At 37.3% G+C, this 27,676-nt stretch overlaps 1 protein-coding gene across 1 annotated transcript in view; it reads left to right on the top strand.

Annotated features, from left to right (window-relative positions):
• ITGA1 (integrin subunit alpha 1) overlaps positions 1-27,676 on the top strand; it is a 74,211-nt gene that overhangs the window by 39,539 nt on the left and 6,996 nt on the right. The window contains exons 8-27 of the mRNA XM_005531145.3: positions 1,460-1,610; positions 3,222-3,387; positions 6,831-6,904; positions 7,841-7,985; positions 9,094-9,236; positions 10,866-11,009; positions 12,928-13,182; positions 13,605-13,735; positions 15,685-15,848; positions 16,051-16,187; positions 17,121-17,231; positions 17,796-17,881; positions 18,060-18,195; positions 19,185-19,265; positions 20,853-20,929; positions 21,559-21,648; positions 22,675-22,777; positions 24,479-24,592; positions 26,252-26,356; positions 27,423-27,527. Coding sequence (XP_005531202.2) covers positions 1,460-1,610; positions 3,222-3,387; positions 6,831-6,904; positions 7,841-7,985; positions 9,094-9,236; positions 10,866-11,009; positions 12,928-13,182; positions 13,605-13,735; positions 15,685-15,848; positions 16,051-16,187; positions 17,121-17,231; positions 17,796-17,881; positions 18,060-18,195; positions 19,185-19,265; positions 20,853-20,929; positions 21,559-21,648; positions 22,675-22,777; positions 24,479-24,592; positions 26,252-26,356; positions 27,423-27,527 — 2,518 coding nt within the window. The remainder of the gene's footprint in view (positions 1-1,459; positions 1,611-3,221; positions 3,388-6,830; positions 6,905-7,840; positions 7,986-9,093; positions 9,237-10,865; positions 11,010-12,927; positions 13,183-13,604; positions 13,736-15,684; positions 15,849-16,050; positions 16,188-17,120; positions 17,232-17,795; positions 17,882-18,059; positions 18,196-19,184; positions 19,266-20,852; positions 20,930-21,558; positions 21,649-22,674; positions 22,778-24,478; positions 24,593-26,251; positions 26,357-27,422; positions 27,528-27,676) is intronic.

Below are 27,676 nucleotides of genomic sequence, written 5' to 3'. Positions count from 1 at the left end.
GCCTAAGTAAAGGGCTAACAGTATCTGGTGTCACGTAAAGCTGGCAGAAGCCATGTATGTAGAGGGATAAGGAAAATCAATTTTTTCAGAAGAAAAACAAAAAAATAGAATTTTTAATGTTAATTTGTTTTCATTCTGAAGTTGAATATTACAATATTTGGGCCCGCATTTGTCAGAAAGCCTAAAAATTTTATATCCTAAGTTTTGAAGCTTCTTGATCATTGTGAGATTAAAGATGTGTTGTAGCAATAGCAGTATTTAGAAATCCTTCTTTTATGAGAAAAAATGAAATCTGAGCTTCATAGAACAGGCAGTAAATGTAAAATCTCTCAGAAAATTTCAAACTGTACAATATTGTCCTGGTATCTTTTCTTTTCTGGGTTTGTTTTTTCCACCACAAAAGCATGCTTCTTTCCACAAAAGTTTGCAGTCACTCTTTACAAACAGCCATTTAGTGAAATACGCAGCAACCTTCTGATGAACAATTTTTCTGATGAACAAGTTTTGTTGATGTGGTGTACAATTGAATTCTTATATATTAAGGTTTTCCTGAGATACGAGTAGAAGCCGGAGAAGTCTGAAAAAGTTCACAAAAGCAGAGCCAGTTGAGAATTACCAAGTATTCAGAAACCACATCTAGTTCAGAAAGCCCCTTTGTACCATGAACTACTGCAGGCTTGTACATACAGAAACTGTCAGCAAAAGCTTCTTTTGTTCTCACAGTCATCCCCCTTTGGCCATTTCAGTGGTGAATTTCAGCTTTCACTCATGTGGCCAGTCCTAGAATCCTGTGGTATTTTTCTGAAAAGAGGAAGCCCTTCTTCCTTCCTTCTCCTCCAGAGCCCTAACCCAGCCTTGTCTTGTCAGGGCCAGAGTCTGGGCGAACAGCTGCCCAAAACCTCAGAGCCTGTTTGCCCATCTGCAACTGTAGAATTCAAGTGGGTGCCCCAACCGTACCTGCAACCTATTTCTGCCACGTCCCCAACACCCAGTGTTAATTAACATAGGTGCCAGAGGTGTGCTGGTAGCTGAGTAAATAGTTTGACCACTTAAAGTGCTGCTTTAAAAGGGTGGAAGTAGGTGAGGGTTTTCTACACAGGATTTTGGAAAGGGAGGGTGTTGGCTGGGTGTTTGTTTTTTTTTTAAGTTGCCAAAAGCTCTTTTAAAGTGCCAGAAGTTAATTTGTAGAGGGAAAGAATTTTTCACTACCCAGGTTTGTATTTTCTGCTATTGCTCTCAAGTGAGTGAACGATGAATGAATGCTTGTGAAACTTTGGCTGTGAACTGTCATGTAAGTTCCAATTGCAGTTGTTTGTATTTGTTCATGGTTAACATTAATCTCAATTTCCTGCTTCCTAGTGAATATAAAATCTTTTAGTTTATGGTTGGCTATGCAAATATGATGCATGTGCTAAATGCTGACATTGCCTTTCTCCGAAACGCTTTACGGTCCCTTTAGGGAAGAAGCTTTTACTGAGGCTCACGGTGCACGAAGAGGAGTACAAAAAGTAATGGTAATTGTGACTGATGGGGAATCACATGACAACTACAGATTACAAGAAGTGATTGATGATTGTGAAGATGAAAACATTCAGAGATTTGCTATTGCTGTAAGTGAAATATAATGGGAAAATTCAGAATCTTAAAAGCATGTTTCATCTTCTAAATGTAATTTCAGTTTTAGAAGTTCATTTCACGGAATCTTTATGGAAATATAATTATTTCAGAGAGGAAAAAGTTGGGGAAAAAAAACATTAAAAATTTGCTTTCTGATTTTATAGCATACAAGAAAAGCAATTTATCTGTCTTCCAGATGATGACAGGTGTGTGTCTGTGTGAGGAAAAAGGAGGAAGAGAATGAGGGACAAATCAAATCCTTTTTTGTTAAAAGCAACACTGAGCAAAGTGGACTATTACAATTCTAAGCAACTTCTGCAGAAACATTACCTATTAAAAAAAAAAAAGCAACAAATGTAAACCACCAAAAAAATGTTCATTATGTCTGTGTTGTATGCTTGCATTCTAAAGCTGTCATTTTCATGTTAAGCAAACAGTAGCTGAATGAGAATAGAGGTTAACCCGTGTCAAGAAATATGAAAGCATTAGTTATGGACTTAGTGTTAATAGTCCACTATATTTGTGTATTTTATACACAAATCTTCTATTTGCTGCTATTAATTTTGAAGGGACAATGGTTTGTTGCCTCTCCATTGCGATCTTTCTTTGTTTTGCTATCTTATTTTTTGGTAAAATAAGGTGGTATGAAAGCATAAAACTTAAAGAAAGGTGTTATACTTGATTTAAAGAAAGATACAAGACAGAAGCTGAGTCCAGCAGCACACAGATTTTCAGTGGTTTTCTTCAAAAAATTAGAGATAACTAAAGAAAAAGTTGTCCTTGACACTGCAAAAATTTTTTAATATAATATCCCAGTTTAGAACCAAATTTGAATTGATCCAGTGGGCTGAGATGCTAGAGCATAGGAATTTGTTTTTTGTCTCCCTCTCAAATCAAATTTAGTCTATAGAGCCATTTTCAAAAGAAAAAAAATCTGTTTGTCTGGGAATTAGAGAAGTGAGGTGTTTTTTTGAGGTACAGCATTGTTACATTGTTACAACATTGTTACAGCAGTGTTGTTAAAACTACAAACCAAATCTGAAGTCTTGTATTGTGTTGAAGTTGTTAACACTGAATGCAAGTATTGTTCTTATATGTATTTATAGTGCAAATCTTCACAGAATAAAGAACTATTCTATGCCTAATCAGCTTGTCATTAATTGAATGTATAGCATGTTACGATAAGAACTGGCGGTTATGCAGAACCCAGTGTAATTGTAATCTGGGTTGGGAAGTGCTTTCTTGGTTTTTTCCTAAACTTTGGCCTACTTCAACAAGTCAGAAGATAAATTATTAGAATTTTCTGAAGAAGGGGTGAAAAGTAGAGTTGAGGATAGCAGACATCACACCGTAGAGTTGCTTTGTTTCCTGTCAAATGGTATTTTCAAACAACTGAGCTGTCATACAGTTCTGTTCTCCTTGAGAAAGAATGCTTTCAAATTAATTTGAGTGAGGTTTTAATAAAACAAATTAAGGTTAGATATGATTTTCCACTAGTCTCTGACAACCTGCCTCAATGATATCTTTTTAAACAGGTTATGAAATATATATTTGACTTCTGTTTTGTGGGTTTTTTTGTTGTTTTTTTTTTTAATTCTCTTTAGATTCTTGGCAGCTACAGCAGAGGAAATTTAAGTACTGAGAAATTTGTAGAGGAAATAAGATCAATTGCCAGTAAGCCTACTGAAAAGCATTTTTTCAATGTCTCAGATGAATTAGCTCTTTATACCATTGTTGAAGCACTTGGAGAGAGAATATTTGCCCTGGAAGGTATGACATTATTTAAAATATTACTTTATGCCTGTATTACAACTGAAACAAATAGAAGAACACCTGTTTTTACCTTCCTTTGGATTGAATTGTGCTGCATTAAATTTATTATGCAATTATTTCTTCCATGCTTGTTATAAAAACATTTTATAATACACATCAAAATAGTAAATATAGATGTGACTATATTCATAGGAGTTAGAGACTGTACAGACAAAAGCCTGAAAGGGTAGTAACCAGAACTGTTTTAATGTGGTAAATAGGAATCTGCCCTCTTTTAGGTAAAAAACATTGCCAGATCATACCCCAATTAGCCCATGATCATCTGGTTTTTTGCCTAGTTGTTTAGGGTCTCTCTGTGGTTAGTTATCAATTACAGCATATCACTTTGCTCTAAAAGTTAGCATGGACTTGCTGTATAAAGTTAACAAGATATAATTTTCCTTTGGGAAGATCCTCAGTATTCAGACTGTAACACAGAAAAGTCATTCTCTCATAATGTCTGTTTATATTCTCCTTCCAAACGAGACAACATTGTCCAAACCACTGTTTGTTTCAAGTACACTACTGGTAAGAGGAGACAGAGTTTATTAGTTATAAATTATACCGGCCAACTCTGATGGGATTCGTGTAATACAAAGAAAACATCCATCTATTTGGACTATTTTTTTCAACACTTCAGCTTTCCAAGCAGCTACAATAGGAACAAAAGAAAATATTGAATGTACAAAATTGAGACAGTATTTTCAATTTTTTTTACAATGGAGTTACATTTATCACACATATTTAGATTGGGGGCTTTTTTAGTGTATTACTTAGTTTGATCAAATATTAATGTTTTCAGTTATTACTAAATATTTTCAGCCATAAATAGTTCATTAAAATATAATTTATATGTTCTTTTTTTACTTTCTGGACAATTTGGTTTCCTCAGCTTTGCAAAAAAAATAGTTTGAGGAGAATCTAGTCTCTCTAAAGCACAAAGTTTAGCCTACTTAGGGTAATTGAGTACTTCAAAGTTCGTTGAATAGGGTGCTCTTTTCTTAAGCCTTTATTCTGGGAAGAATACACTTTCAGTGGGCATGTTCAAACAGAAATTGAAAACTTAGTCTTCATTTTGTCCTTTATACTTCTTAAAAAGTGAGAAAAATATTTGCATTTCATTGTCAGAATAAAATGTTAGTTTTTGGTCCATTAGCTATAATGAATATAGAATAAGTTAATTAACCTGACAACAGATAAAGTATGTAAGACCTAACATGACTGAGTTTCTGGAAATCCATATAGTTTCATTACTGCCAAAAGGCTTCTTGTTTTGCAGATTTTCTGTAGGAACTCAGAGATGCACCAAGATTTCTGTATAAGACACTTGAAACATGAGACATAAAAATTCTCCTCCTCCACCTAAGTCCCAGAAATCGTGTAATCTGTCTGCAAGAGAATCAGAATAGAAATGAAAATGGGATTTTAGCTTTTTGTCAAAACATAGCAAGGTCAAGCTGCTCCAGTAGGTTGGAGCTAGATAATGCTGACTAAGTCAATTTATGCTGATTCTTCAGGCATAGTTTCCTGCCCTATCCCAAACTTGTATTCTGGATTAACAGCTGTGTCCATGCATGCATTTTTCTGGTGGTGGAAGCAGGCAGATTAATTATGTACCATGCAGCCTTCAAGCCAGTTTATTGGATGTGTTTAATTGGAGATTAATCAGCTATGTACATAGTGACTTCTGTGTGTCAGAAGAACCTTGGTTGCTGAAATTTCATATCTGAATCTGTCTAAATTCTCAATCTCAATTGCTTCTTGCTTGTGTAGTAGTACATTTGATTTTTTTTTTCCTGGATTTCTTATTTTCATTTTAGTTCTTAAAAAAATGCAAAGAAAAATTGAGAGAGATTTGAAAAATCAAATCCAACAAAAACTCCTGCTTGACAGCCAGTGGATTTTTACACATAATCTTTTTCATATGCCTCTGTGTCTCATGGCATGGACATTGCTTTTAACAGCAATTTTATGTTTTATCCAACCCGTAGGCAGGCACAAATGTTTTTTCACAAAATATCCTCTGTAAGATGCTTGGCAGTTTAGAACTGAATGGAAAGTTAGGCTAAGGGCCATTATCTAAGTAGTATTTTGAGCAGCACACACCAACAGTACCAGCTTTGTCTTCTGCCTCAGACTGTGAGAATCCTGTCTTTCTCAGCTCATTAAGGGGCATCTTTTACTGCATGAAAATATTGTTTATCAGCAGATGTGCAGCTTAAGAGTTATATGTCTAAAAATTACTTTTTCAGACTTAGCAAAGCAGCTACATCTTGTGAAACATGATAGTCTAAGTTTGTATGTCAAACACTTTGAGATCATGTCTCCTTCCTACAACTGGCTGTAAATTGCAACAATTAGGAAAGTCATCATGTCCCAGGGAGCAGCTGCTGGGGTTTAGTTGCTGAGTATCAAAAGTTCACCATTATTTAATAGTCCAGATGTCTGAAATTCATGCAACCGTGCTTGCTATGGTTCAGTTTCATTCACACCACTGAAGGCTTGCTGCAGCACTCAGCTGGTAGCAAATTGTGAACTCTTCCTGGACCAGCATCAGAGCAGATTTCATAGCTTGCCTCTACTTTCTCTCAAAGAAGAATCAACATGCAGAATATAGTTCCCTTGGCCTTAGAGTGGCAAAATAGTGCTTGACTATTAAGGGCTGGTTGTCTTTCTTTTAAATAGAGGAAAGGCAGAACTTTTTCTTCGCCAAAGATATTTCAAGTTTACCTGGGAGCAAAACAGACCATCAAAGTTTAATAACTAGCATATGACTACTTGACAAGATACTGAAGCTAGTAAAAAATCACCTGATACCTTTTTTATACAAAGTCATTTGAGTGAATGAGATCTCCATGTAATTGTCTGGGCAGGATTATCATTCCCCACCACTTCACTGAGGCTTATGAATATTGGACACCAGAGATTTTCCTATGTTGTTTTTGCAAAGGTTCATACAAACATCAAGTGTTTTTCATTTAAAGTTTCTCCAGCTGCCTACAAAACTTTAGTTGCTTGAATACAAGGCCAGGGTTACATGGCTAGTGTTCTATTGTTCACTTAGCTCAAGTGGAAAATGGCTTAACCACATTAATCAAACATTCCAAACATACTCACCATCAGCCTGAGTTCAAATCTGGTCAGTTTTAGTCCAGAAACTTTGTTGGACAAGTTCTGAGACATGATTTTAAAATGGAAATTCCCGTACTTAATAGTAGCATTCAACATGGGTCTTTATTTCTGTGTTTATTATAAAATCTATGGTAAACTATATTCACTGAATAGATTAGTTAATTGTGCTATCCTTTACTATCATAAGATCATTTTCATAACACTCTTCAATTACTTTTTCAGATTGGAACAAATTTATTTTTGAAACTTATTTTTTTTCTGTTTAATAGCAACAACAGACCAGCAGGCCTCCTCTTTTGAAATGGAAATGTCTCAAGCTGGTTTCAGTGCTCATTATTCTCAGGTAAACAAACTGTTTGAATATAGAAGTTATTTTACAAAGTGGATTTTTGCTGGTGGTTCTATGAATTTGGAATAAGTGTTTCAGGTTTCTTTGTATAGTCCTGTTTGCTGTTGGAAGTTTTGAAGTAAAATGTATGTAAAGAGTATTTATGAACAACAGGAGCTCAAAAGAGTACGTATGTACTTCACATGAACTCTAAACTTAATATTCCCATAGCATTTTCTGTCAGGAAAATAGCCTAAAAATATGTTAAGAAAGATTGAGAAAGACTTTTTACCAGAGCCTTTAGTGACAGACCAAGGGGCAATATTTTAAGGTGAAAGACACAGGGCCACAAAGATGACCAGAGAGCTGATGCACCTATCCTGTGAAGACAGGCTGAGAGAGATGGGGTTATTTAGCTTGGAGAAGAGAAGGCTCCAGGGACACCTTAGAGCAGCCTTCTAGTATTTAAAAGGGGCTGATAAAAAGGAGGGAGAATGACTTTTTACATGGGTAGCTAGCAATAGGACAAGGGGAAACAGTTTTGAACAAAAGGAGCAGGGGTTTATATTAGATGTTAGGAGGAAATTCTTTACATGGAGCAAAGTAAGGCACTGGAACAGATTGTCCAGGAAACTGTGGGTGCCCTATCCCTGGAGGTGTTCAAAGACAGGTTGAATGGGGCTCTGAACAAACTGGTCTAGTTAGTGACATCCCTGCCCATGGCAACGGGGGCTGGAACTGGGTGACCTTTGAGGACATTTCTACCCAAGCCTTTCTGTGACCCTATAATTGTAGGATCCATAACATAATAGGAAAAGCAAGACCAACTATGTAAGTATGCAGGAAGCATTACCCAGATGTGAGCATCCTGAACTATGAATGTCTAAAGATGATTCACAGAGAAAAGGTGATTGATGTAGAGAACTGTCTTTTCGTTTTACTCTCCTCAAGGACTGGATCATGCTTGGAGCAGTTGGAGCATATGACTGGAATGGCACAGTGCTCATGGTGAAAGACAGTGGTATTTCAATGCCAACTAATGACACCTTTCGTGACAGGCGTTCAGAGAGAAATGAACCTCTTGCAGCCTACCTAGGTAAGAAAAATAACCCACCTTGCAACACTTTTCAACAAATGCTACAAGACCTCTCTCAAAGCTCATTCAAAAGGAGTATCTTACAGAATATTTTATATTCCAGCAGCCTAGGAGCAAGTCTACTCTCTAATTTTCATGTTCTTTTAAAAAAAATAAATAACTCCTACAACTTGAAAACAAGTCCAAACATAGACCTAAGTATATCTAGACTTTCTCAACAGAGATGTTCAATCTGTTCAAAAAAAATTTCACAGATTCCTCTAGTATTCTTATCAAGTTTTTTTATGCCTTGATAAGTTAAAAAGTCTTATACAATATTAAGTCCAAATGTTTGCTTAAAATTAGGCTGTTTTCTGTCACTCAGTGGACGAAACCAACAAGACCAACATCTTTTTTTGTAATAATGTTTTGCCTATTGGCAGGTTATTTTGTTTACCAAAAAGCTTCAGTGGCCGTGCTCTCTGGTCTAGGTCTTGCTTTCTATACCTCATGGTTCTGTTTGTTATCTCATTTAAGTCACACTTCCATTGACAAAGAATCAGTGCTAGAATATTTTGATTTTTTCCCTAAGTACACTTTCTTCATTGCCAAATGCCTTTAGCTGTTGCCTTTTATTACAATTCTAATTAGGTAATTTTTAAATTAAGATTGTATCCTCCCATAATGCTTTCAACTCTTTCACAGTTTTGATTTCACTGCAAAATTTCTAAGTCTTCCTTCACCAATGTTGTTAAACTGTTTTTAATATTAAGCAGAACAGAGGTAGGTTCAAAATAACCAGAGTCACTTTATGAAGACTTGGTGAGTTTGACAGTGGGCCAGTGACAACTCTTCTTTGAAAGCAGCTTTTCATGAGTTATTTCTTACACTGTGTGAGAATTAAGTTAACATGGCTCACCAGCCTGGGAACAGATTTAATAACTCAGTGTGCTCACTGTCAGGCTGTAGATAAATAAAAAAAGGCCTTATAATTAACTGCCATTGCTTTCTGCCATGAATAGGGGTAAACATCTAGCTGTGGAATAAACCTTACAAAGGCTCTGAATCACAGCAAGTATTTCTGATGCATTCTGTGAGTATTGCAACTTGATTTCTTTCTGCTTCCTAGGATATACTGTGAATTCAGCACTGACACCTGGAGGTGTGCTGTACATAGCAGGACAGCCACGGTACAATCACACTGGCCAAGTTATTGTTTATAAGATGGAAGGAAAAGAGGTGCAAGTGATTCAGAGATTAAATGGAGAACAAGTAAGTATGCATTCACAATTAACATACAAAAGGAGTATAGCAGAAGAAATAATAAGTATTTCAAATGAGAATTAATTAGAAGAGCACATGAAACTGGGAGTTCTAAGCAAGATCAGGAGGAAAAGTTAGGCAGATCCTCTGGTGTAATTAGCAATGCGAAGTAGACTGTTCAGTAGATCTTTGGAAATTTTGTCTTTGGGTTAAATCTTAACCAGTGTCAAACTGGTTGTTGCCATCTCTGTATGTGCAATTTTGTCTGTCTGCTGAGTGGAAGAGCGTGTTACTGTCAGGAAAGAGTTTTGACAAGCGGGGTTCTGTGCAAGGGCATCTTGTGGGATAGACTGAAGTATTGAATAGTTGCTGGTTACACAGAGTAGGAGCTCACTGAAAGCTGTTGCTGTAGGAGGAAAAATCCCCACATAACTGCATAATTAAGGATGGTATTATTAAGATAATACTATGCTTATGAGAACTGCCTATTCTCATCTCCCCAGGCTGCAGTATCAACTTCTCTCAGGAGCATTCAGGTTACCTAATTTTCATCTGTAGCTGATGTCTGCAACTCAGCTAATCAGTCAGTCAATCAAACAAACATTTTAGAGTCAATGAGCTAAAGTAGGTATTAGGGATCTGGGCCTGCTCAGCCTCAGGAAGAGACTTCTGAGATGGGACCTCAGTAATGTCTGTCAGTGTGCAAGGGAAGGTTCAGAGGAGGGACCCGGCTCCAGGTGCTGAGCAACAGGACAAGAGGCGAGGGGCAGTGAGTGATGCACAGGAAGTTCCACCTGAACGTGGGACTTAAATGCTTTACTTTGTGGGTGACCATGCATTGGAATGGATTGTCCAGAGAGGTTTTTGAGTCTCTTTCACTGGAGATACTCAAGAACCATCTGGCCGCAATCCATGCCATATTCTCTGGGATGACCCTGCTTCAGCAGAGAGGTTTGACCAGATGGCCCACTGTGGTCCCTTTCAGCCTGACTGATTGTTAAGGTTTGAGACATCTGGACTACTTGAAACATCTCTGTGAGACGAGATGTATCTTGGACTAGAAGAGGCTGTTTCTCCTGTTAAGTGTAAAAGAACTGCAGGGTATCTTGCTTATCTGTGAAGTGAAAGTAATCAGATAAATCCTATAGCTTGTACCCAATCTATTAATGTATCCATCTCTTCATGTAGATTTAGTTCCTGTGAAAATAGTAACTTGAGAATTTTGGCAACTCTCTGCACTGAGCTATCTCAGAGCTTTTGCCCAAGCTTTTTTTTACTTGTTTTTTGAAGAGAAAACTAGCTTGCCCAAGGTACTCTTATTCCAATGTTGTCTTAAGAGGTCCTAATCCCCATAGCAGGTAGAAATCACCCATTTATAGTTTCAGACTCAGAGGAGTTGAAAGTTGAATGGCCCACTATAAATAAAATATTTAATTTTAAAAAAAATCAGACAACAAATGCTAAAACTGAAAACAAGCTTTACAGACATACAGACAAAAAAAAACATCTAGCTTGTAAAGAAAATTTCTGCCTAGTGGTTAATATTTGTCATTGACGCAAGAAGTTGGTCTCCGAAAAGGAAATATAGGATGATGTTGCTGACTCTGTCTCTCATGTATACTTTATGTTTTCCTACAGATTGGGTCATACTTTGGGGGCGTTATCACCACAGTCGACATTGACAGGGACTCATTTACAGACCTTCTTCTTGTTGGAGCTCCTATGTATATGGGAACTGAGAAAGAGGAGCAAGGGAAGGTATATGTTTATAGTCTGAACAAGGTAAGGCGATGATTTTATTGAACAGGAATAGAGCATGTTCTTTACTGCCTTCCTATCCTTATTTTAAAGAAATTCAGTAATATGAACTGGGGAAGATGACCTGTTGAAAATAGGGAAAAATGGTTATCACAACTGAGATTATAATGCAATTTAATTTTAAACTTCATTCTCAAAATCTTGTTTGAGCATGGAGTGTATTATGTAGATAACTATTATATCCTGAAAGCTCAAGTTTGGCATAGATTCAAATGTATAGGATTACTTTTCTATCACTTTTTTTTTTCTTTCATGGATTAGGGAACGATGAGGCTCATCCATTCTAAAAGCGTGATCTCCGATATCCTTGCTATTTGCTTAGCAACCTAGAGCTAAACTCCATACATCCAACAGCTTGTAAATGTCTGACTAGATTGAGGATTACACCAGCCCCTCTCCTCTCCTCTCCTCTCCTCCTCCTCTCCTCTCCTCCTCCTCTCCTCCTCCTCTCCTCCTCCTCTCCTCTCCTCCTCCTCTCCTCCTCCTCTCCTCCTCCTCTCCTCTCCTCTCCTCTCCTCTCCTCTCCTCTCCTCTCCTCTCCTCTCCTCTCCTCTCCTCTCCTCTCCTCTCCTCTCCTCTCCTCTCCTCTCCTCTCCTCTCCTCTCCTCTCCTCTCCTCTCCTCTCCTCTCTCCTCTCCTCTCCCTCTCCTCTCCTCTCCTCTCCTCTCCTCTCCTCTCCTCTCCTCTCCTCTCCTCTCCTCTCCTCTCCTCTCCTCTCCTCTCCTCTCCTCTCCTCTCCTCTCCTCTCCTCTCCTCTCCTCTCCTCTCCTCTCCTCTCCTCTCCTCCTCCTCTCCTCCTCCTCTCCTCCTCCTCTCCTCTCCTCCTCCTCTCCTCTCCTCTCCTCTCCTCTCCTCTCCTCTCCTCTCCTCTCCTCTCCTCTCCTCTCCTCTCCTCGAGTCTCCTCTCCTCGAGTCTCCTCTCCTCGAGTCTCCTCTCCTCGAGTCTCCTCTCCTCGAGTCTCCTCTCCTCGAGTCTCCTCGAGTCTCCTCTCCTCGAGTCTCCTCTCCTCGAGTCTCCTCTCCTCTCCATACAGTTATAACAATTACCAAAATATGTCTTAGAGGATTTCCTAAAATCCTATTTCAAGAAAAGGACCTGGAGAGACTGGATATTTTTGACAAGGAATTCTTACAGTCTCTACCTGCATGTTGCCAACAACAAATTGCTGGTGAATAGGATTGGTTAGGAAACAAGAATTCCATGTCCTCCAGTAGTGTGGGGTTTGAAATTTGTTTTTCCTGTGCTTGCTGTTATCCAGGTCCAAATAAAGGAGGTACAGTACCTTGCTTGCTTGCTTGCTTGCTACTGCTTTTTTATTAACACGGAATTCATGGGAAAGACTGGTTACCTGCCCTTGTGTCTGTGTGGTTTTAGTCCTGGATACACAGTACGTTGGAATATGTATGTTAGGCCACAGTCTATGTGTCTACTGGGGGCAAAATTCAGTCTGTGTAAAAGAAATGCCATCTTTTGGTCTGGAATAACTGTATTACCATCTGTGTTTCATTAGAAACCTCTCAGATTAAGAAAATGCCTTTAGAAAAACTCTTCACACTGCCTAAAGAATGTAGTTTACTTACAACAGCATCCAAATATTGTTATGATACTGCACTTTCCTGTGAACCTCTAATTTCAAGAAAGATGCAGAAACATCTAGAGGCAGAAAGAGAAGAAGCAAGAATGTTATTGCCACATGCTGCTCAGAAAGAACACTTGAATTATAGTTGTAGAATCAGTTTCTACAGTGCACGTAATCACTAGGAATAGTTTGTAATTTCTCTGTTTAATTTATCCATTTGTCTTCTGGACAGGAGTTCTTAAAAGTCTGCATTACTGAAATGTTGGTGGAAATTCAAAATCTCTAAATCTCTTCCTCCACAGACAAAGTTTGAATATCAGATGAGTCTTGAACCCATAAAGCAAACGTGCTGCTCGCCATTAAAACAAGACACCTGCAAAGTTCTTAAGAATGAGCCTTGTGGTGCACGCTTTGGGACTGCGATTGCTGCAGTGAAGGATCTCAACCTGGATGGGTACAATGACATTGTGATAGGCTCTCCCTTAGAAGATGACCATCGGGGAGCTGTTTATATTTATCATGGCCGTGGCAAGGCAATCAGTAAAAAATATTCACAGGTATGAAGTAAATCTCCACAGGTTGCCAACTGCTCTAATGTATATAATGTTTATAATCCTATCTTCCCAACACAGGATGAGACTGTGACTTGACCAGTTGTAACAGCTTCTCTTTTAAATTGAAATATACTTTTAAACTTCTACTGGTTTAACTGAATCTGAGTCTTAATATTGTTAAACAATATATTCATGTGTTTTTATTAGAAACCTTCTGACATTTTCTGAACAGCCAGAAAAGCAGATATTTTGCAATCTGAAAATTTATAGTGTGTTCATCACCATAGTAACTGTTTTAGGAGTACTGTAATGAAAATTTAATGTAGTTAAAGAGCCTAAACCCCATCTCACTGCCATCAAATGCATCTTGACTGTTACAAAACCCTTCAAAGTGCACTGCATTAACCTCTTTGTGCATTTCACAGCGTATTGCATCAGGTGGAGATGGGGAAAAAGTGAAATTTTTTGGCCAGTCTGTGCACGGAGAAATGGATTTAAACGAAGACGGGCTGATTGATGTCACCATCGGAGGCCTTGGTGGGGCTGCCCTCTTCTGGTACGGAGACTCACAGCAAGTGTCAGGACAGAAAAAAAACTTGTTGGGATACCAGTGTAACTCTCATGCATAACTGTTTGGACTTTGTAAGGTTACTGGTTTCATCTGGTGTTTAGACACTGACTGCAAATATTCATCTACTCACATCTCTCTAGAGGACTGAGCATAAGACTTAATGTATACTGTTATAAATACTGGAATGTTATAGAAGTCTTGCTGGCCTAGAATGAAGAACTTGCCCTCCTAGACCACCTTCAAAATAGAAACTGATTCCACTTGGGACACTAAGTAAAATAGTAAAAAAACCTGAATTTCTCTCTTTTTCAAAATATATTGCATATTATTTTGTTAACAATATCAAGAACAGGTTCAAATGTAAAGGGGTCACTAAGAAAACTGATTTTAGTTCTAAATAGGAAAACTGCAATTTGATTCCCTACAGAAAATCTGTAAAATTAAACAAAGCCTTCTGCTTAGTTTACAGTTTACAGTAACAGTCAATTAATTTTCTTTATATGAGAGGATTATTCAGATCTAGTAGTGAGCACTATCATTTTTAAGGGAGAAGACAAACAATCTTAAACATAAATCCCTTATTTCTCAAGCACAACTAAAACTATTTCTGTCTCTGGTAAGGAAATTGCTCACCCAGATCCTTGCTTTCCCTGTCCTGCTGTTTCACCTAGCTCACCTGGTAGGTGATCAACTTTGTCAAGGCTTGCTACCATCCTCAAGCTCCCAGCTTTTTCTGAACTTCACCTGGTATTTTCTTTCTAAATGTTCCATGTGTAAACACAGTGTGACACCCTTCACTACATTGTTGAGATCACAATTCTGAAGAAAGTTTGCCAGCTAAATTTTTTGCTGGTTTCATACACTGACATGCTGCATCTCATGGCCAAAAGGAAACCAAATATCAGAACAAGGGATGAGGCAGGAATGCATTGCAAAGGTGAAAAATATTTAAAGTGAAGAAAACTGGGGACAAATATTAGCCTGTTTGTCTGCTCACAACCTAAGGGATGGCTTGCAATCCTCCAGCTTACATATAACGTTATGTTCATCTGTGATACTCTCAATGATAGGTCTGGGCCTTCAGTCTCTTTTAAAATGGATCTGCTTCTGTAGAGTTGTTTAAATTCTTTTGGAAATATTTCACCTGATATCTTTTCTGAAGCAAGTACAGCACTGTGGAGAAATCCTGTGACTGTTTCCTCCATAATTCCTCTTCTACTGGTACTAGGTATAGGATATATAATTAATTACTCTTCTAGACCATCATACTGCTCTTGTTCCAAATTCTTCAGGGGCTTTCCCTCCTGAGTGACAACTAAGCTTTAAAAAATGCTTTAGTGCTTTATAGGCTTTGGCTACTGAGGACATTTCTTTGCCTCTTTTTGTTGCTCACTTTTTGGTTTTCTGTATGATGAGTTCTCTCTGTGATGGCAGTTAGCAGGCCTGCAGTAATCTGCCTAAATGAAGAAAGGCAAATGCAGACTGAAAATGTGCCAGAGAAGTGCATTACAACTGCCAGCTGTTTTTGTAGCATCACACAGCCAAGACAGAAGATGTGAAATAATAGATGGCTTCTTAATTGGCACAACATGGCCAACGCTGTGTCTGCTACTGTACTGCAGCATGGTGCCATCAACATATGCCCCAGGAATCTCACTTCAGTTGTGGATTTTATGCTTCTGTTATTTTCTTGGAAAATAATAATAAATAATGTTCTTTGGAACATTAAGGAATTTTTTTTCTTTTTAGCTATAAGCTTCTTTACAGTTGGACTCAAATGATCTTAAAGTCTTTTCCAACCTAAACAATTCAATGCATCTGTGATTCTGTGTCTGTATCTGAATGTTGAATGCTGCATATTTTGTAAGTTCATTCATAGATTTAAAAAAGTTACTGCTCTTATTTCCAAGCACTTTATTTGTGTTTTTTTTAAGGTCTCGTGATGTGGCTGAAGTAAACGTTTCCATGCAATTTATACCTAAAAGCATCAATATTCAACAACAAAATTGTCAGATAAATATAAGAAAAACAATATGCATAGATGCCACAATTTGTTTTAAGACCAGACTAAAGTCAAAAGAAGATATATTTGAATCCAGTAAGTAGATAAGCACTAAGCTATGGAAGCTTTAAACTGTTAAATTCCTATGCTTACATGCACTTAGTAATTAAAAAATGGAATTCAGCTTTTCTAAATTCAGTATTCAAAGTGCACCTAAGATATTTTGGGAAAAAAGAAGGTGTAGAGACAAAGTGCTTTATAATATGCTTCATAATATTGATCTCAACCTCCTTTGAAGGTCTGCAGTATTGGATTACCCTTGATGCACAGAGACAGATATCTCGAAGCTTGTTCACAGAAAGCCATGAGAGGAAAATGCAAAAAAATATAACTATCAAAGGATCAGAATGTACGAAACATAACTTCTACATGTTGGCAAGTAAATCATTTAAAATATTTTTTTTCATGTTGACACTAGAGTAACCCAAGTATGTATTCCATTAATTGCAAATCAGACAACAAAATCTGTGTTCAGAATTAATCTTAAGAAGCGTACATAAAATTTGTTTAAAACTTAGTTATTTATTTATACATGTATTAACAATTTACCTATATGTACAGTCTTTTTAGCTATGTCTCTGTGTCTGTCTTAAGAAAGAGCATACCTCACTTGATGGAGCCAAGCAGCTGTCATGGTTAGTAGCTTAGATGCACTCAAAACTCAGCAGGAGCGTGTGAGAAAATTTCAGTTTGCATATTGGTGCAGTTCCCCCTAATAAAATACAGTAAACAAACTTTTGGGGTTGATATAGAGAATATTTATTCAATGCAAAACAGAAGCATAATTAGCAACTGTGAGTATGAATTTGCCCAGATTGTAGCTAATGGGTGGAGTTAATGGAGTTGCATACTGTAAGCTACTCACATTTAAAATGTTTAATGACCTACAGTTGTATCTTAATGCAAAACTAATGGTACATGATACCCAGAATTTTTTTCACCTAACAGCAGACCAAAGTTTGACTTCACAAAAGGTGATGCTGCTGATGCTTATCTTACTGATCCTTTGAGCACAACTAGAATGGAAAAGTCTGTGAGGCAACAGTTGAGATATTCTTTAATGAAACTCTGTGGGACATGCTCAGGCTATGTGAAATTTTGTGATAAGTTTTACAAAAACCTTAGTAAGTATTTATAAGGAATGCCTGGCACATTGAACTTTTCATCATCAACTGCAAGCATTCAGATGCTTCATTAGCAAGAATGGCAACAGTGTGACAGAAAAATATTTTACCTCAGCAATTTTTGGGTCTCTTAGATACTAAAGGGAATTTCCCTAACAGCGGTTCTGTTTTCCTTGTGTTCTAGGATAAGCCTGATTTTCAGGACTCGGTAAAGGTTTTGCTGGAATTCAATTTTTCTGATCCAGAGAGTGGACCTGTTCTTGATAGCAACTTGCCAAATTCAATAGCAGAATATGTAAGTCAGAAAAATTCTGTATCAATAACCAATGTATTTAAGGTAAAAATCATAGCCCACACAAGAGCTGAAACTATTGCCCACAAATTGGCTAGAGAGGAGGAATCATTGAGCCTGTCCAGGAGATGTTTCCTCCAAATGAGTACTCAGGAATGAAAAGCTTAATTCAGTGTGCTTGTGAACCATGCTGGGGTTTCAAAGCTGTGTATATCTTCTATCTTCATCTGACTGAAGACAGAATAGAGTTACCGACAATTTTACTGTCAGGTTTTAGGTAGATAGGGCAGAGGTGTGTTATCCATTTACTTTGGCGGGGCTTGCCATCATTCATACTTCTATTAATGCCTCTTTTCAGAATCTAGGTGAATCATTTAGAAGGGAATGGTGTGCAAGCTTATGTTTCACCCATGCATTTTACAATATATTGGCATGTTTAACTGGTTAATATTAGGGAAGGCTTCTTTTTTAAACAGAAAGTCTTACATAAAATTAGATAATGCATTAAAATGCAAGTATTTGATAATAAATGCAATAAAATTAAGAATAAACATATTATTTTTGCAGATTCCTTTCACAAAAGATTGTGGAGCCAAAAATAAATGCATTTCAGATCTTGTTCTGGTTGTGAAAGCAAGCATAGCTGGAGACAGGTAACTACACTGGATGTAATATATTGCTTGATATCTGTTTCTAGGTGAATTATAAATTCTGCTGGGGCTTCCTTTCTAATTCAGAAACAAGGTAGTCTGGAGACTGAAAGAAGTTTCTCTTTATGTTAAAAACAGATACAATAGTTAAGATGTCCAACATTCATACTTTCTTTTACAGCTCTTCTCCATTCATTGTAAAGTCACGCAATGACAAGTTCACCATCCAGCTCTCTGTGAAGAACAAAAAAGACAGTGCCTATAATACCAGAGTTTTGGTTCAATATTCTCCAAATATTATTTTTGCTGGCATTGAGGTAGGATTTTTTTTCACATTATATCACAACTATCATAACATACAATGCTATTATAATAACATATAATGAGGAAGTCTTTTTATTAAATCTTAATTTGACTGCTTGGGCATCATTTCAGCTGTTTGAAAGAGATTTCACAGGGCTGCTCTTCTTGCTTATGCCTCTAAAGGAGTGTATTTATTTGACATGAGTGGACTCTTGCCTAGCCCTGTCCATAAAATACAGATGCAGATTTCACAATGACACTTAGAAATAGTGCCTGCCTCCTAGACAAACATCAGCATTAAGAATCATTTGTACATCTGTATAGCCAGAAATGCCTTGTTCTTTGTCAGTAGAACTCCATAGCCTCTAGAATTCTCCTTTTGTGCATGTATAGACGAAGCACTGTCATGGTATCAGTGCCTGCATCTACCCTACCTCAGACAGCATTTCCAAAAGTGGCTCTTTTCCTTCCTGCCTCAGCAGATATGGTACCAATACACCTGAGGTCAGATGGGAAGCATTTAGGGCAGTTTCTTTTCTGTCAGCAGTCCTGATGCTGCAGATTAGGAGAAGTCAGGGATCCATAGCACTGTTGCTGGTTCTATGGCAATAATTGATGGAGTATGAATGTGACTTTGATTGCCACATTAGGAACACATTTACAAAATTTGAAGACTGTGTAATTGCACATTTGATTGCTAGATCCCATGACTAATTTGCATGATGTCCGGTAGGCATATAATTGTGATTGTAAGTCATGTAAGTGTTCCAAGCACTGCCATTGGAAAAGCATAATGGCAAGTAATTGGTGTAAATGTCCATGGGTGAAAATTGTCTTGCAGAATTTGTGGCTTCATATTTCTGTTCTAGTTCAACTAAAGCTTTGGCTCATACAATATATTGGCAGTGAAAAGTGGCAGTGGTATATGTGTTTAAGAGGTGCTTAGTCAAAATTTAAAAGGAGTTTGCACAAAGCCATGCTTTCAATGTCTTTTTCCCTTCAGGATATACAGAAAGATAGCTGTGAATCTAATCACAACATCACCTGTAAAGTGGGATATCCATTTCTAAAACCTGCAGAAGAGGTAAAAAGTTCCCCTGCATGCAAGTTTTCCTTCCCCCATGTTCTAAATCCAGGGCAGTCCATATCACCTCTGAAGTTCTTTTTGCTTGTCTTCATCCCAAAAGCTCTCCATGCATGTTTCCCAAGCTATCCTTGATATCAGCTGCACAGAGCCAGATGGGAAACCATCAGATATTCAGTACTTGGGCAATCAGATGTGGTATGTGAGGATGTAATAGATGCATATTGCCATCCTTGACACTGTCAGAATGCAAGTGCTAACCCAGATCCACTAAAGTCAGGCATCAAGACTTCACCTCTGCTCAGTGGCAAATGAGAGGCTTTTCCAGCAAGTAGTCCACTTAAAATCAAATTCCATCTTGAACAGTTCCAGTGGTGTCTGTGTCTCTTGTTGGAATGGAGAGGGAGCTTTAGTTTAAGGCTTTGAAAAGACATAGTGAGACCTTGATCTTGAATTGGAAAATGTCAGTTTGCATGCAAATAAGACAATCTTTCCTGCCAATTTCTTGTTTGCGCCTCTGTCATGCACCAGGAAGATCGTAAGAGATGTCTTCTTACACTGCCTCCCACACAAACATTCCAGCTTGTGTCTTGGACTTGTAGGGATTAAGTCAGCTGTTACCTTCTTGAAGCCAAATAAGTTTATTGTCCAATGCCTCTCCCCACAGTGTTCCGTTCCCAGCTTTACTGGATTTTTCATATTTTCCTTTCATGCTTTGCTTGTTAGTTTGTCTGTAGCTATAAAGCCCTAAATTTAGAAATGTCAGCACCTTTCTTTGCATTCAGAAAATCTCTGATTCACTGATAAGCATTCCTAATATATTCCTTTCAAAAACTGCTTTTTGTTTTAAAAATGAATATCTAGGACAACTTTCTGTGGACCATTTTGTAATAAAGATTTGTACACCTAAAAGGAAAGATTAAAATCTGAGCTGAAATTTCCATACGGTAACAAATAACACCTTTGCTTCATTTAAAATTACCCTTAAGTGTCAGGATATGAGGAAGAACATTTGGGACAGTGTTCCTAAACTTTGTGTAATTGCAGATTATGATAGATTTGCCCTGATTATAATAACAATGAGATTTTTTTAAAACCTAGTGGTCTCTCCTTTATTTACATTTTAAACATTTTTTTTGGTGTTCTAGGGGTTCTACCATATATGAAGTTATATTCCAGCAGCCTTCTACAGACAGGTCACCACCACTGCAATAGTCAGGCTTTGAAGCTTTTTTTCCTCCTCATTAGAGGGAAAAAAAAAGAGGCTTTGATAAATTGACTGTAAGACCAATTGCTTTCAAATAAGATCCATTTAGCCATTTTCTAATACAGTACATAATTTTTTTTCTTGATGTTTGTGAAAACTTGGGGCTCCTGTTTAATAAGTGATAACTATTTGATTTTCTTCTTGGTTGGGGCAAATTCCAGATAGTGGATTCATTCAGATTCATAGAAAACTGGTAAAATATGAGTAAGGATTCCCTAGATAAAAGTAAAAGTTTGTACATTTTTTTCATTATATCAATCCCTGTTATGGTAGGCTTTTTTTTTTTCATTTCAAAATGTGTCATGTATTTCTCTACACAGATTTCCTTCAAAATATCATTCCAATTCAACGCATCGTATCTCCTGGAAAATGCAACTATTCATGTATATGCAACAAGGTGAGTTGCAGTCTTTCCCTTCTGATTTTCTTTTTTTTTTTTTTTGAAAGCTCCACGGTTTTGTGTTTCACAGTAAAACACTATAAAACTTCTGAACTCACAAACAGTTAAATTTTCTGTGAGCTGGTAGCCTTACGGATGTGTTCAGTCCAGCAGTGGATTGAGTGATAATTTCCAGTTGTTTTACCTTCAGCAAAGGTTTGTTCTCCTAGAGAATTACTGCATACTTTAGCATGAATCACAGTTAACAAAAAGCTTAGCTTTCAAAGAGTAGGAGCATTGCGGAAGCTGTCCCTGATAGGGTAAAGGAATGCACTTGCCTTCAGTGTTTGCTGTCCCTGCAAAATCCAGGGATGGTGTAGCTTTTAACTGATCCGTTTTCATTCAGTCACCTGCTGTCTGTAATTTTTAACAGTGATGCATTTATGATCTGGCGCTGGCACAGGGCTTAAATCATTAGTTATTGGAAAAAGTATTTTTAATTTATTTTTAGAAGACAATACTTATCTGGAAATGAGTAGCATGCTTTAATCCCCAGAGCTGTAGGTATTTCATTTTCTAAGATCCCTTTCCAGTTATGCTCTGTCTGCAGCAGTCTGATCTGAGTGACGTATGTTGTTTTGTTTCAGTGACAGTGAAGAACCACCTGAGACCCTGAGTGACAACAGAGGACATGTTACAATTCCAGTAAAATATGAAATAGGGCTAATATTTGTAAGGTACTGACACTTCTCTGTACTTCACTTGCTAGCACAGTAAATTGCAGGTGTTCAAAGAATAGTGTTGGTTTTTTTTGAAATGTGCTCAGTATCTACAGACAACAACTTCAAAGCTTATAAAGCAGAAGCACAGGCTTCACTGAAAAGATTAGTCATGGACTAATGGAGCAGTTACTGTCCCTAACTTGATAAAATTCTGTTTTATCTATTTAAATTTGGTCTGAAGTTTGCAAGTACAGCAGCAACTTTTACTTGGTTCCTGTATTTTGCTATATTCATTCAAAGTACATAAGAAAGCAAATATTTCCAGCTTCTTGATGGCCATGGATTTGTATCACTATAATATTGCATGGCATGGTGTTTGGTTTCCATCTTCAAAAATTAGCATTAATTTTTAGGTTCTTGGGCATTTGTTTTTTTATGTTCAGGCTTATACTTTAATGCAGGTCTTGTAGTACATTTGATTTTCAGAAACAGACAGAATTCAGTTAGATTCCATCCCTGAAAAGTATTCTGTATATTATTGGCAAAAAATATTTTGTTCTGTGGAGGTGTAAATAATTAAGCCAAATTTATTTTGGTTGCATTTCACACTTCATAAACAGCCTTTGTCCATAGGGAATAAGGCTGAATTTGGAACATGTTGGCTTTGTTCTGTTTATGCTTGATTCTGTCTTTTGCAGGATCCTGCCTGTTTCACAATGTCAATGCCCTGGATAAGGGACTGCACAATTAGAATAAGGACAGCAAAATCAGATCCTAATGTATTAATTTTGGAAATAGTATTTTCTTATTTTGTAGTTATATCTGAATAAAATTCATTCTAAATGTATGTGGTAAAAAGTGGGGTCTATTCAGAGAACAGAGCAGCTGAACTATAATGGATACAGCAGTGCACTCTTAACTGCAAGACTAGTCCTGAAATTCATGAAATAATGAAAACTCCTATACTATTAACTCCTAGGCATTTTAATGACATTTGTGTGCTGACTTTTTTCCTGTGTTTTTTTTTTTTTTAACCCACAGTGTTTTCAAAGAGCACCATGTTATAATTGCAGCAAATGATACTGTCCCTACTGCTATTAACACAACAGAGCAGATTGGGGATGAAGTTACTCTGCATTATAGGGTAAGAAACAATTAAAAATGTGTGACATAGGTACTGTTAATTTTTTTTTCCATTTGGTTTGAATTACTTAAATAGCAGCTATACAATGTGTTAAAGCCTCTACATGCATATTTTATACTTAAAACCCTTTTTTTCCTTCCCTCATTTGGAACACAGTGAATTAGAGGGTCAGATGGTCCGTCTCCTGCAGAGTAGTTCTGCTGGGTTTCAGACCTTCTATCCTCAGCTGGGAAAAGAGAGCATGCCCTGGTAAATGGACTACCCCTGCTGCAGGTTGGAACAGCCATTTCCAAAATCCAGTCAGGTTTATAATAGTCAGATGCCATGCTCCAAGAATGTGGTCTTCCTAGCTGAATGGATCCTGCAAAGTAAAATCACATGGGAAAGATATTTAATGGACTCTGCTCTTCGGAGATCCCTGCTGGACTGTTACATCCAGCTCTAGAACACCCAAAATAAGGACATGGACCTTCTGAAGCGGGTCCAGAGGAGGGTCTTAAAGATGATCACAGGGCTGGAGCACCAATCCTGTGAGGACAGTCTGGAACAGTCCAGGCTATTCAACCCAGGGTAGGAGAGAAGGCTCTGTGGAGACCACATTGGGACCTTCCAGTAGCTATTGGGGGCTTCAAGAGAGCAGGAGAAGCTGTTTCGACAAGGACATGTAATTACAGGACAAGGGGGAATGGCTTTTAATGAAAAGGGGGGTAGGTTTAGATTAGATATAAGGGGGGTAGATTTAGATTATTAGTGGTGAGGCACTGGAGAAGTTGTGGATGCCCCATCCCCAGAAGAGTTCAAGGCCAGGTTTGAGCAACCTCTTCTAGTGGAAGGAGGGTGTCCCTTCCCATGGCAGGAATTTTAGAAGATCTTTAAGGTCTCTTCCAACCTAAACCAGTCCACAATGCTATGATTCTGTGACTAAAAGCACAGCTTAAAGTTGCAGCAAAACTGAATTTAGTAATCTTGAGAGTATCCTGTTTCCCAGTGTCAAATCCAAAACTGAACAAGGGTCCCATATAAAAGCATAAAAATCTCTAAATCAACTTCCATCTGTAAAAAATAGAATATGGTAAAATTATTTACAATGACATAGGGTTTCCTATTCTTTTAGGCCATTGCAGTGTTTTACTCAGCTATCTTTTCTTTTTGTTTACTGTGGATGTCTAAGACATTATTCATCTAATTTGCCAATCTTCATTTCTGAGTCAAAAAGCTACTTGATTGCAGAGCATACCATTTATGATCTTGTAAAGTGAAACTCATCTTTGCAAGCAGCTAATCACAAATAAGTAGCCAAGACAAAAAAGTTTAAAAGGTTCTTGAGCATTTACTAAGTGTGTCCACTTCAGAGATGGTATCACCAATTCCCCTGCCAGCAATTCCACCTAGGTGGTTACCCAGTCCTCAACCACAGCAGGCCTTTGCAGAAAGAGCTGCTGCTTAGATATGTTCTGTTGTCTTCTGAGAAGACAGGTGAGCACAAGAGCAATTACCTAAGCACACCTGAGGCAGAACCAGCAGGAGCCACCACTGATACAGTGGCTTCTCGCCCATTAAAGCACTTTTTGCATAACTAACTGTGAAAATGTAAAAATTAAGAGAAGAAAATAAAAACACAGGAAAGGAAAAAAGCTCAAAGTCAAATACTAACAAAATGAGGAAAGTGCTAGTCAAAACTTTTTTTTTTTTTTTTAATAGATTGAAAAAGGTGAGCACTTTCCAATGCCAAACCTCACACTGCAGATCTTATTTCCCAATGTAACAGCTGCCAAAAACACTCTTCTCTACCTTACTGGATTGTCACATTCCCAGGTAAGATAGGAATTTCTATTTTTATGATAAATCTAAATTTGAAATTTATATTGTAAGGAGTGGCAAATTGCAGACATTTGAGATTATTCATTGCTTTCAGTCTAAATAACAAGATGCTGTTGTTTTAAGTGTATGTACAGAGGTGCATAAGAAGACAGAGGGTCAAATTTTCATAAAAGGAAACAAGCAGATTTAAAATGGTGTTGAACAATAACTGCAGTCTAACAAGGCTAGTTTGTTATATTGCAAGTGCTGAGATGTCCAGACTCAGATATGAGCCTCGTATTCTCTTCATTGTCAGCAGCGCTTATTGCAAATGCTCGAATCCTGCTGTGTGCATCTAGAGCCCAACCTCCTTCTTTCTGGTACTGAAATTAACTTTTGTGCATGTCTGCTCTCCACCACTACCAGTCCTCTGGCTTCTTCCTTCTCTGGGGCACTGAGACATCTTGAAGGGGATGGTAGGTTTTATGTTTCAAATGCTCTTCACTGCAGCCCTCATTTGAGTTTCTCCATTTCACTTCTCCAGTGCAACTGGCAGAGATCACAATTCCAACAAATTCCATTATCCTAGATCTGTAAATATTACAGTTAGAGCTATATCAATAACTATATGGCTGAAAAACCTAGATATGACTAAGTGGTGACCTTCTTTTTTCTTTTTCTCTTTCACTCAGAGACATACACGTGTACCTCCATGCTAACAATTTCACTTAGTTTTGCAGTTTTGCCCAACTGAAAAATATACCAAAATGTATGAATGAAAGTTCAAAGTTCACTTTAAAACAAAACAAATATCAAATGAGAAAAAGAACAGATCATATTTAGAATACAAAAACGTCTGTTGATTTCCTTTCCCCATTCTTGTCATTCCTAGTCCATCATCACATTTGATATGTTTAGACATAAACTCAGTAAATCTTGTTTTTTCTAAGATAAATGTCATGTCCTGCAACCTACACCCCAGAGACAGTAGTGTGCCAAAGTGCATTACAGAGTATTTGTAATCCTTTCATGCTAGCAATGTGAAAATCAACAACCTGACTGAAAAAAATCAATTCCCCCACACTGAAGACACCAAAGGATTTCCTAGCTGCCTGTGGAGATCTAGAGGGGCTCTAGCATCTGCTCCCCCTCCCTGGATATTGCAAATGAGGATTCTGCATCCTGCACTTAACCTGCCTGTCTGCTTGCTAGAGTGGAACCTCTGTGGCTTCCCATGCAAAAGCTATTTAACTGATTTAATAGCCATTGATAGCAAGACATTAATAGCTTGCTGCTTCACATAATGGTCATCTTGCAGGAAGCTCTTGTTTGCTTGTACAGATGTTTAAGTAAAATAGGTAGGTTAAATTATGTCATAAATATTTCACGTGCTGTTTGAATAATAATACTTTGATACATAGTCATCTGAATTTACTATTCTGCACTCTTGCAATATGCTATTTTATTTTAGTGGTTAGTAAACATTATAAATGTTATTAAATATTAAATATTATTAATGTTGACTTGTTTTCAGATCATTTTTCAGAACAGATTGCATATCCAGAATATTAATATGAATAAGAATAAGAATAAGAATAAGAATAAGAATAAGAATAAGAATAAGAATAAGAATAAGAATAAGAATAAGAATATTATTTGTATTTCTGCTTACAGAATGCCATCTGCCAAACTAGTTACCCTGTAGATCCATTAAAGATTGGCAGTGGGAAACCATTTGTGTTGTCAAAAATAAAAGAACCTACAAGGGATACAATTATGGTAAGCATATGCATAGTATATATATTCACCCCAGACATTAATCCAGATCTTGGAGCTGAGTACTTCTGAAAAAGATGTATAAAAGCTGCTCTGAAACTGTATCATTTAGAAACTCACTTTGTTTTAACAGCTTAGAAAACCTTTTTTATGTTGACTAGAGTGTGGTTTTTATTTGGCTGCAAAACTCTATGTGGAACTGAATTTAGATAGTTTGGTGTTTCTTTAATTTAAAAAATACGTAAATAGCACATATGACAGCTGAATAAATCGTTACCATCTATGTTTCCATTGTAATTAATAAATAGCAATATTTTAAATGCTTATCTCCCTTTCAACTTCTTTAGACTACTAATAGAAAATACATTCAAATGTGACCTGACAGACTTTCCATGCAACTGTAATTGATGATCCCATTTGGAAAGGACTAGCCCTTCACATTTAGAGGAAACAGTTATAAAGATATTTTGCTGCTGTAGTTATGTTAGCATGTCAGGGGGAAGGTGTCCTCAGCACAGAGATGCAAGTGGAGTTTCTGGTGCAAATGAAATTATGTCATGGGAAGAGTCTTTTGCCGTGGTTATTGCTGTCCTTCACAGAGGTGACAAAGGTCTGGGCTAAGTGTTTCTATTTTTTTACGACATAATCCTGCTGTACTTGCAGCTAGCAAGTGATACTAAGTAAAGATATTTGAATTTTCACACACACTTATTGCCCAAAGATTTAAAAAACACTGCAGAAGAAGCTGTGTTGGTAGATAAGCACTTACTTTTACAAGCTGTGCCTCCCTTAGGAGTTCTGTGATGACTTTTGCTCCATAGCTGCAGCAACACTGATTCCTCAGGGCTTGCCAGCCTGCAAAAACTGAGTATATTCTACCACAGCATGAATATCTCAACCTGTTTTATATACTGCAGTGTCATTTTTGCATAAAAAAACTACAGTAATTAATACCAGTTTATTATTGGTGTCATGGCAAGTGATCTGTATATATAGTAGTTTACTTATTTTTATTTTAATGATATGAAAAGTGTCTTCCTATTACCTCATGCTGGTCCCTTTTAAACAGGACTGTGATACATACAGCTGTGCCTCTATTAATTGTGCCCTGGTCCCATCTGATATATATCAAGTGAATGTCTCACTGAGAGTATGGAAACCTACCATCATAAAAGTAAGTAAAGTAAATCCTGTTTGTATTCAGAATATTTTTGGTTTTGAGCAACTTAAGCCAATATTTCAAATCTCTATTTAAGTTGTGTCTTTCATTTTTTTAAGTGTCCCTTCTAGTATTTGAAGTAGTTTCTCTTGCTGTTTTAAAAT

Source organism: Pseudopodoces humilis, chromosome 4 (assembly GCF_049639895.1).
Source record: "Pseudopodoces humilis isolate 2021_Gansu_Grassland_sample_001 chromosome 4, ASM4963989v1, whole genome shotgun sequence".
In the NCBI taxonomy this organism is placed as follows: domain Eukaryota; kingdom Metazoa; phylum Chordata; class Aves; order Passeriformes; family Paridae; genus Pseudopodoces; species Pseudopodoces humilis.
This window is presented reverse-complemented; position numbering and strand designations above follow the sequence as displayed.